Source organism: Nicotiana attenuata, chromosome 1 (genome assembly GCF_001879085.1).
Source record: "Nicotiana attenuata strain UT chromosome 1, NIATTr2, whole genome shotgun sequence".
NCBI classification, from domain to species: Eukaryota; Viridiplantae; Streptophyta; class Magnoliopsida; order Solanales; family Solanaceae; genus Nicotiana; species Nicotiana attenuata.
The window spans coordinates 107,414,342-107,425,684 of NC_031989.1; the positions used below are offsets into that span (position 1 = coordinate 107,414,342).

General features: G+C 35.3%; 1 protein-coding gene across 1 annotated transcript; it reads left to right on the forward strand.

Annotated features, from left to right (window-relative positions):
• Nucleotides 9,722–11,068, forward strand: LOC109242014 (protein FAF-like, chloroplastic). The gene has a single exon (XM_019408843.1). The coding sequence runs from the start codon at nt 9,727–9,729 to the stop codon at nt 10,999–11,001; it is 1,275 nt and encodes a 424-aa protein (XP_019264388.1). The 5' UTR covers nt 9,722–9,726; the 3' UTR covers nt 11,002–11,068.

Below are 11,343 nucleotides of genomic sequence, written 5' to 3' on the forward strand. Positions count from 1 at the left end.
TTGCGGCGTGCAACCCGATCCACAATTATATAGTGTTGTTGCAGCGTGCAACCCGATCCACAAATATATAGTGTTGTTGCGGCGTGCAACCCGAACCATAAATATGTAGTGTTGTTGCGACGTGCAACCCGATCCACAAATATATAGTGTTGTTGCGGCGTGCAACCCGATCCACAAATATAAATAACACAACCTCACCCAATCAACAATCACAAACAATGGGGGCGGGGGATAGACAACAGTAATAGAAATCCCGGCAAGGGAAACACAAGTAAACAGTTAAATCCCGGCAAGGGAGAAAATCAACAAATCCAATAACACGTCCCGGCAAGGGAGTAACCATCAACTCTTTCTCTTTCTTTCATTTCTTACTTCACGATATCACTTGAGCCCAAGCTCTAAGAAATTTCTTATCTCATATACCGTCACAAACAACAATATAACGACATCCCGGTAAGGGAACAAAACATCATCTCAAATATCCTGGCAAGGGAATTACTATAACCACACTAGTTCCAACATCTAACTACCACAACTATAACCAAACTTGTTCCAGCATCTAACTACCACAACTATAACCAACCTGTTACAACACTTAACCACCTCAGCTATATCTAACCTATTACCACACTTAACCACCTCATCTATAACTATAGTCATCACACAACACAAGGAAGCATTAACCTAAGCGACCCTAGTATCAGTTAAGGACACAATGCAGAGGAATCACCACTCAACAATAGCCCGCCAAGAGGGCAACATAATGATCTCTTCTCTTTCTCGCTTTTACTTCACAATTCTCTTCACAACTTCGAGCCAATGCTCCACAGGTTCAATTATCACTTATACTTTCATAATTCGTTCTACAACTGGAGCCGACGCTCCTCAATGTTCATAAATCACATTTCTTTCCACAATTTTACACAACAAACAGAAATACACACCAAAGCATGGATAATACAACGAAGCCATGAAAGTCACAATATCAGACTCACGGTCATGCCAGACACCAATGTATAGATACTCGTCACCATGCCTATACATCGTACTCGATCAATTAGCAAATAGCAAACAAGACCCAACTCCTATTCCCTCAAGCTGGGGTTAAACCAAACACTTACCTCAACTTTCACGGCCAAATCAATCCACAACGACCGCTTTCCCTTTCGAATTCGGCTCCAACTCAATCAAATCTATACAATAAGGACTTCATAATATTAATAATAGCTAAACAAACTAAACCCAATGCCTAATATGAATTTCTAAGCTTTCTTCCCAAAAATTCCAAAATCGCCCCCGGGCCCGCTTGGCCAAAACACAAGGTTCGGACCAAAATTAAACCCCCCATTCATCCACGAGCCCGAATGTATAATTTGTTTTCAAATCCGACCCCAAAACAAGGTCTAAATTCAGAAGAAGTAAAAAGCCCTAACTCTACCCATTTCCCCCAATTTCCACCCTAAACTACATGATTTAAGCTTAGGAATTCAATAACTAATGATGGAAAATGAAGAAAACAAGTTGGAATTTACTAACCCAAGTGATCTTGAAGAAAAGGGGCTTCAATGGACTCCTAAGTGCTTGGGGGAGAAGAGAGCTCGTGTAATTTTTGAAAGAAACCCGTGGCTACTGTTTTGAAATTTAATATAACTGGGCAAAACTTTTCCCTTCGCGTTCGCGTGGAGTGAGCCGCGTTCGCGAAGGGTAAACAGGGTTGGTCAACGAGAATGCGGAAGGTGAAGCGCGAATGCGTAGAAGGAATTGGCTGGGGTCCAAGAGATTGGCCTACGCGAACGCGTTGGCTTGTACGCGAACGCGATGGGAAGGGGCTGGGGACCTACGCGAACGCGGTCCAGCCACCGCAAACGCGAAGAAGAAAAGAGGGCTGGGCCCTCAGAGTTCCATAACTCTATGCGAACGCAGACTAGTGATGCGAACGCGATGAAGGAGCAAAATGAAGCATCGCGAACGCGTGAGAAAGAGTGCTAACGCGAAGAAGGATTCACCTGGGCACCTGTTGCAGATTTTCTGCAACATTTCTAAGTTCAAAACCACCCCGAACACCTCCGAAAACACTCCCGAGCCCTCGGGGCTCCTAACCAATCACACACACTACTCAACCATATCCTACGAACTTAACCGTGCGATCAAATCGCCAAAATAACATCATCAATGAGGAATCAAACCTCAAAATCAACACTTTTTCTTCAAACTACATAAACTTTCATTTTTAGATATTTAGGTCCGAAACACGTCAAACGACGTCCGATTTCGACCAAATTTCACAGGAAATGCTTAAACCACATATAAGACCTGTACCGGGCGCCAGAACCAAAATACGGCCCCGATACCAACACTATCTAATCCATTTTCATTTCAAATTTCCATGTTAATTTCAGAAAAACAATTTCTTTTAAAAATTCATTTCTCGGGCTCGGGACCTCGGATTTCGATTCCGGGCATAAGCCCGAGTCCCATGTTTTTCTACGGACCCTCCGGGACCGTCCAATCACGGGTCCGGGTCCGTTTACCCAAAATATTGACCCAAGTCAACTTTAATCATTTTAAAGCCACATTTTAAAATTCTTCACAGAATTTAACATATAAGCTTTCCGGCTACGCGCCCGGACTGCGCACGCAAATCGAGGCAAGTAAAAAAAAAGAGGTTTTCAAGGCCTCGGAAGCACGGAATGAAAGAGAAAACAGGTGATGACCCTTTGGGTCGTCACAGGATTTTCAGCACCATTAGGATTACTCCATTGAAATTCGGGATGTTTTTGTGGCATGGAACTACTAAAAGAGTAATTATTTCTATAACCAATCATATTTACCTGTTCTTCATTTTGCGCGGAAGCTTGACATTCATGATTCGGGTGATTACCTTGAAAAACATCACAATTCTCAAGTTGGGATGATGAGTGAGCACCTACCTGAAAAGCCTCCACTTTTTGTGTTAAAGTCGTAATTTGTTGTGTCAATGAATTCAAAGCTTCAACTTGATTTACTCCTGCCGTTTTTTTGATAATCATTTTGTCTGAGGGCCGTTGAACAGCATTTTCCGAAATTTCATTAAGCAATTGCATTGCTTGTGTAGTAGTTTTTCCCATTATTGATCCTCCTGATGCTGCATCAATTACATTTCTAGCAGAGGGTTTAAGACCGTGATAGAAAATATATAAAATATTAGGGTCTTGGATACCATGATGTGGGCATTTTCTTAACATTGCTGCTAATCTTTCCCATGCCTGGTATACAGATTCAGATTATGTCTGCATGAATTATTGATTTCTTTCTTCATTTTAAATGTTTTTGCAGGTGAAAAATATTTATTAAGAAATTTTTGGGTCATTTGGTCCCATGTTGTAATGGAACCTCTTGGTAGACTTCACAACCATGTTTTGGCTTCACCTTTTAATGAAAAAGGAAAAAGCCGTAACCTGATAGCATCTGTTGTGACTCCATTATACCTGCAGGTTTCAACTAATTCAAAAAAATCAATTAAATGGGTGTGAGGATCTTCACTCGCATCACCAGTAAACTGACATAACTGTTGAATGGTTTGAATCAAGCCTGTGCGGATTTCAAAGTTGTTTGCTGCAATTGGTGGTCTCCTCACACTTGATTCTCCTTCAAAATGATCTGACCTTGCATAATCACGAAGTATTCCATCACGTCGAGGTGCCACCTCATCAAACTGTTCTTCTACTTGATGTGGTGGAAGTTGGTTATTGAGTTCTTCGTTCTCCATTTCCTCTATTGTGAAAATTTGAGATCGTGAGGTTTGTTCTTTTCGCAATAACCGTAAAGATTTTTTAATTTCAGGATCGTATTTGACTAGTTCTCTAGAAGAGGAACGGGTCATACACTTTCTGAAATTTCTGTAGAAAAGTTAAAATAATTAGACAAATAAAAAAATTCTCAAATTAGTATTAAAATAATTAATCTGTAGTAGACTTTAGCCAATTCCCGGCAACGGCGCCAAAAATTTGACGAGTGTCTAGCGTATATAAAATTTTAACTCGTACTCTGTCAAATAATAGTATAGAAAGATGTCGAACCCACAGAGATTGGTTTATCTATTCTACAGATGTTTCTTGTTTTAGTTACTATTTGAGAAAATCAGAAAGAGTTGAGTTTTAAATTAACTAGCTAAAAAAGCACGAATGGAGCAATAGAAAATATTTTTGTTTTTCACAGATATAATAAAAAGGTATTGGGATCCTGACTTCACTTAATATTTTTTATTATATAGTAAATACATTTATTCTTCAACTTCTATTTCTCATAAATGTATAAATGCCTCTCACGATTACATTTATATATTATTACTATAGTTGAACAATTAAGTGCACTCCTCTTGGTTATACAATTTAATTGTCAAAATGGTAATATTAAAGAACCAGAAATATATACTTGAACTAAAGCATGCTCTTTTTTTAGTAAGTCCCTTTCGGTTACCCTACTTGTTATAACTGATTTACTACAATATTCGCCTCTTTCGATTACAAATAAGTGTAGAATCAATTTTAACATATAAGAGCTAGATGTCACTAAATATAGGTTAACATCTATCAATACCCAAATTAACTATTACCTCTTCTGCCTCTTTCGATTACAGAATTAGTAAGAAGTTAATATGTAGTACTAAATAGATAGATGTTAGCAAATTAAATAACACCCAACTATAAAGCAGATAAAATTTAAATAAAAAACTTCAGCTCAAGTATGTGAAATTGAAGAATAATATCTACTATTATATAAAAATATTAAGATCCGCTATTTTCCCAACACAAGAAAAGTTACTCCATAATGGAGTTAATACCGACAACGGAAATAATCTTGCCTATTAAATAAGAAAATAGAAAGAAATATTCAAGAGAATAATTCCTCCTATTTAATTAAAAAACAGGAACTAGAGTAATTTCCAATACTACAATTTATTTAGAACAAGAAATGAAGCCAAAGTAATGGCTAAAAGAAGAAACAAAAGCAAAACTAAAGAACAAAGAGAAAGGAAAAACTTTCTGCTCAATATTACACTTCTCAGATTTTTCGTTTCTTCTCTTCCCGAACGATTGATGCCTCTTTTATAGCCAAGTCATGACAAACTTTTCAATACACTCTTGGTTATGAACTTGTTATGGCTGGTTGTGGCCTTGTTATGCTTGGTTATGATCTTCTGTTGTAGGTTAGTTATGGATCGGTTATAGTTTGTTGTAGTCGGTTGTGAGTCGGTTGTCCTTTGTCATGGCAGATCACGTTATACAATGTCTTTCTTTAGCACTATTTTACTTTGCTTTAGCTTGTCCGTTTTTCTACTTTTTCCTCCGTAATCTTCTCGTTCCCGGACCAATCCTTCTTTAACTTTTCCTGCATAATTTAGACAAAAGTATGAAAGAAATATGATAGTTTTTGTGTTTTTACAAAGAAATTATATGTTTAAAAATCAAGTAAAATGCACTTATCAATCTTGTTGTATTTGCTAATATAAAGATTTGGGTAGTTTAATTCAAAGTACTAGAATATATCTTATGTTAAAAAGTAGACATTCTTTGTTTTTTTTTCTTTTTTACACAGATTTTATAGTTTCTTCTACAAATTTGATCAGTGTTGTATAAGTGAAAATATTATTACGTATTATACCATTAATATTTTTTTGGGGCCTCAAAATTTTTGGGCATTAATGCAAAGACTTTACTAGCATCACCCTTGAGTCACCCACGCTCATTGCATGTATATCTTTAGTAAATTAGGTTATTTTCAAGAGTAAGGGTCGTTTGATATGATGGATAAGAAAAAATATTCTTGGATGAAAATTTAGTACCTCGTTATCCCTTGTTTGGCTACTAATCATGGAATAAGTTATTCTTTGATTAAAGTTAGTGCCGAGATAACTTATACCCCTCAGAAGGTAGAATAGTAACCCTAGGATAAAGCAGTAAAATTGATATCCTATGATTAACACAACATACCAACAACCAATAAAATATAATACCCATAACTAATCACAGCATAACTAACTCCAATATAACTAATTTCAGTATAATTAATCCCAGCATAATATATTTTCAAACCAAACGATCGCTAAAAGTAAAAGTAGTTTATTTTAAAAAGATAAATGATGATAATTCTTTTGATGGAGTTGCTTTTGCATGACAACTCCTCGTATAGGTGATTGCTTTGCTTGTTCTTTAAGCCATCTTTCTCATCCAACTATCTCCCCTTTATCACTTTACCTAAATTTGTACTAATTTTCTATTTAATTATATTATATTGCGTTTTGTCAACCCGCTCTCTTGGATGGAAAACTCAATTCTGTTTTCCGTTGACGGTAAAAATTTGCCCGCATTAGATACTTATTCATGGTTAATTAATATATACTATTACTTTATTAAATCATTTAATCATATTCTTAAGTCCTTTCTCAACTATTTTATTTAATTATTTTAAAAATCAAGATTCTATTATTAAGTTTGTAAAAGATTTTAATAGTAGTGCTTACGAGTTTTGTAAATGAAAAAATTTCGTAGGGTTTCTTTTTAATAGGTCTTACAGCAGCACAAATTCAGATTAATTGAGTTTTCTTTTCAACTGAGTATGCTTACAAATATTAGCTCCATAAATTCACAGCATATATTCTTTCCAATTCTTTCTTTTTCGATATGTAATTAGAGGTAATTAGATGAAGATTATTTATCAGGATAAGATGATGATAAGTATTAGCTGTATTGTGATATAAGAAGATAAAATTGGATTAAGTTGACATACACACATGTAATTAAGCCATTTGAATAATAACCTGATAAGTACTCCTCCATTTTTATCCAGAGGTCTCGGATCTGAGGCTGGATATAGAATAATTTTTGGTAGGGAGCGGTTTACCCCCAAAGTGAGACTCCTGAAGCGTATCCGAATTAGTCAAAACCCTAACAGCTTGTTTGGATGGTTGTTCCCCGTTGTATCGTATTGTATTGTTATCCCAAAACAATGTTTGTTTTGATTGTTTCATTAAAATTGGTTGTACTGTATTGTTAAATCCATTGTTCTGGAACAATGAAAAGTCCCCTTTTTTGAAGCAATCGATTTGGTGTGGTGGGATTGTTTCCTACTTTTCTTTCCAAGTATGCCCTAACTTATTACTCCACAATTCTATTTTACCCTTTACATTTTTTTTCTATTTTAACTCCAAATCTTCAACCTATAACCTACTTTATTTTTTTTTTTCAGAACTTCTGCCGCCAACGTTAAAGGTGTTTTACCGCCTCTTGTTTTATTTTTTCTCCTAATTTGCTTTTAACTCAATTCTAATTAGATGTGCTCCTTTGTTTTACCTTCTTCTGTCTCACTCCTTTGTTCTGCTTTCTTAAGGTGTTTTGCCTTCTTCTGTTTTATTTTTCAAAATTATTTTTATGCATAATTTTTGATAAATTTACTATTTAAATATTGAGGGTATTTCAGTAAACTTATCAGTTACAGTACAGTACGATACAGTCAAACTAAACAACAAATATTATTTAACAATAACGAACCATACAATCTAAATATTGTATTTATAAAACGATACGATACAATACAATACAGTACATTATAAAACAACGGGGAACAATGATCCAAACAGAATGTAAAGCAAATTATATCACACACCTGGATGAGAAAACAAGAAAAAATAAGTAAGTTAGTAAAAAGCCAAATGTTAAGTAGCTTTCACAAATTCCCCAGAAGTTCATTCGACCTAGTAAAATGCCATTTACGAACTACTGAATATATAAGAATGTTCACATAAATGGTGAAAATGAGAGTTGCCCACTTTTTGTACTGTGTGTACCTCTCCCTTTAATCCTCACCATCTTTGTTTTTCTATAATTCTTTGGCGGATGGTCATTTAATTTTCAGTTTATTTTACCAAAATCATAAAACAAATATTTGTTTATTTTAGTATGAAAAACTCAACTTCAGTTATATATGGGAAAAATTCAAAAAATAGCCAGATTTACAAGTGGTTATTCAAAAATAGCCAGAGTTTCAAAAGTAATCGAAATTTAGCCACTTTTTATGCAAAGATAAACCTGAACGGAAACACTGTTCAAAATCCAAAAAAATACTCCAGTATACTTATGCTGGATAATATGCTAGAAGTTCATACACAGGTGCACCGATCTCTAGTATATTATGCTGGAACTTTCCGTGTTGCAACAAAATAGTAGCTATTTTTCAATGACTTTGCAAAGGCTGGCTATTTTTAAATGACCAATCCAAAAACTGGTTAGCCCATGCTTTTTTTACGCTATATATGCCGCTGAAAATAAAAATGTCCGAAAATGTTAGTTGGGAAAATTGACATGTAAGTACAGTCATATCAGCACTTACTTACATACTAACTATGTGACACCACTTAGTAAAAATAAATATAAAAATATTTTTCGACTCAACCTAATAATGCCCGATGTGTTCCCTAAGTGACACATAATGGGTTCTTGTTTTTATTTTTATAATGTGTTACACAACATAGATTTTTCTTTTTTAAGTAATGCCATGCGGATATTATTAAGTCAATTTGGTGAAATCAGATCTTGACTACATTATTGTAAATATTAAACTTACAACAGAATTAATCTCATCGTGAGCAGCCGGTCTCTATGATAAGTTGAAGTTTTAAACATTAATAATATAAAATCTCCTTACACGATCAAATTAGCAAGTAACTGTTTAATAATGAACATCAGATAATAACTTTGAAAAAGAAGAGTAACTCATCAAAACCGTTTAAATTATACTTAGCGTGTATAAACTTGTACATACTCACTTATAGAACTTAAACATACAGTAATTTTATCAATATAAATAATAAGCTAAATAGAGGAATACTAAGAGTTGTATTAGGATGGATAGAATCTCTTCACCCTTAATCAAATATCTCGAGTTTGAGCCCTAAAATTGAAAAAAATCCTTGTATGGAGTACTTTCTCTTTTAATGGCATGAATTCGAATTAGTTGGGGTCCAAAAGCGTGTGCTGAATGACGCAATAAACTAAATAAAGGGAAGAAAGTTATCTCTGTGTGACCTATCGGCAGAGGCGGATCCAGGATTTGAGGCTTATGGGTTCCTACCATAATTTCAAATTAATATGCAATAATAACTGGGTGCACAGTCAGATATTTACCAATATTTAATGAATTTCTTAATATAAATACATGGTTTACGCAAAATTTACTGAGTTCCGGGGAACCCATAGTCTATGCAGTAGGTCCGCCCCTGCCTATCGGTCAGGGGTTCGAGCCGTTGAAGTATATATGGTTCATTTTTCTTGTTCATTTCTCATAATTTATCGGAAACAGCCTCTCTACTTTCACCAGGTAAAAGTAAGATCCGCATACACTATTCTTTCCAGATCGCACTTGTTGGATTATAATGAGTTTGTTATTGTTATTTTTCTCATAATTGACTTTAACTTTTTGTGCAGGGAAAAAGGGATTTGTTTTTATCTTCTTCTACTGTCTGTTTCTTGGACTACAAAGAAGATGTCAACAACTTGTATAAGCAACAAGAACTTCAACTTATCTACAAGAATGGAAGAAGAAACAATAGCACCACAATTGAGTAAACCACCAATAATACCTTTGCCTAAGGCAAGTAAAGAGAAACAAGGCATAGTGTCAATTCTTGGATCAGAATCTAACAGAGGAAAATCAAGTGCAGCCTCTATCAGAAGAACATTTTCAGCTGATATGTCCTCTAAACAATGGCTAGCACAAAATGGATTTTTTTCTTCTATGAAAAGAATTGCTTCATCAAAAGATCTTGCTGTTGTTTCTACTAATGATCATTCTTCCTCACTTGATGTTTGGAGCTCAATTTTGTCGAAAAAGAAAGATGATCATGACATGTCGAATCTTGAAACTCCTTATATTCACCCTCTTGTTAAAAGATCATCTAGTTCTTTGAGTGAAAAAAGTCTTGAAATTTGTACCGAAAGTCTTGGATCAGAGACTGGTTCTGATACCTTTTCCTCCTACACTCCTTCTGAAACCGGAGATGTTGACGAGGAGGAAAAAGACGATCAACAACTACAACAACAACAACAACAACAACAATATTGCTACTCGCAATCCTCTGAGGAATTTCGAGTTGTAAAATATAATTATAGCAAGAAATCATCTTCTTTTCCGAAATCTTTTCCTCCTCCAATTCCTTCCTTGGCTAATAGGGAAATCAAGCCTTCTCTTCACATGCAATCTCGACGTGAAGATGGTAGATTGATTCTTGAAGCTATTCCGGTTCCCTCTCGAAATCTTTTCCATGCCCATCGCCACGATGGACGCCTTCTTCTCACCTTCATTGATGATTGTACTCCTACTTCATTATCAAAACCGGAGATGGGGGATTACAGAGAAGACTTTAATGAAGTGTTCGACGATATTGATGATCAAACCCCTCAATTAGATTACAGTAATATTGATTATCCTGAACAAGAAGAAGATGAACTACAAGAAGAAGAGATAGAAAATGAGATCATTGTGATGGAGCAAAACCCAAGATTATCAAGTGGGGTGATAAATGTGAAGAATCTTGTAACATGGTCTAACAAGTTTAATAAAGTTGTCAACTTAATGAGTTCTGTAGATTCAACTGAACTGGTGGAGAAGCTAAGCCAGATAACCACAATTCCTCGGTCATTCCTACCTCAGCTAATCCCATCTCCTCCACCACCGACCGCAGCCTCTGGCTTGGCATGTTTCAATGCCTATGAGTATTTTTGGAGGAAGAAGCCAACATTTGAAAGCATTGCCAACGGCCCCACAATTGCAAAAAAAGGCAACAACTTTCTTTCAACCAATAGTACTGCTACCAATGCCAAGAGTACAACAAACAAAGCAGCATATGAGCAGCAAGACTTGGTGTTGATGAGAGGGAACAACAAAGGAAATATAAACTATTTGGTGCCTTTGCAAAGACGATGCAAAGAGTCAAGGAGGTCTTTACTAATTTGGGAGCCTAAATGAATTGCCACCTCCTGATATACATCATCAAAAAGATCAATTCTTTAATCCTGTCCTAATCCAATTACTAATTAACCATTGAAATAAATATATTTAACTATATGTAATATTATAGTATGTATTAGTAAGATTGTAATTTTCCTCTTTGAGTCATGACAAGTTTTTCCTCTTTCTGCCAAAGAAAGAGTTTGGTGTAACCAAATAACAAAGAGAGATATCATTGCTTTATGTACAACCATCAGATTTTGTATGAGTTCTTTTTCTTCTGTTTTTCAATATAACAATCTGGTGTTCGAAATCGACTGACTAACCAACTAATTCAGGTTCACGTCATGAGACCCATTA

What these genes read in the sequence shown, in the direction of transcription:
- LOC109242014 (XM_019408843.1), top strand. Translation starts at nt 9,727, where the DNA reads ATGTCCTCTAAACAATGGCTAGCACAAAATGGATTTTTTTCTTCTATG.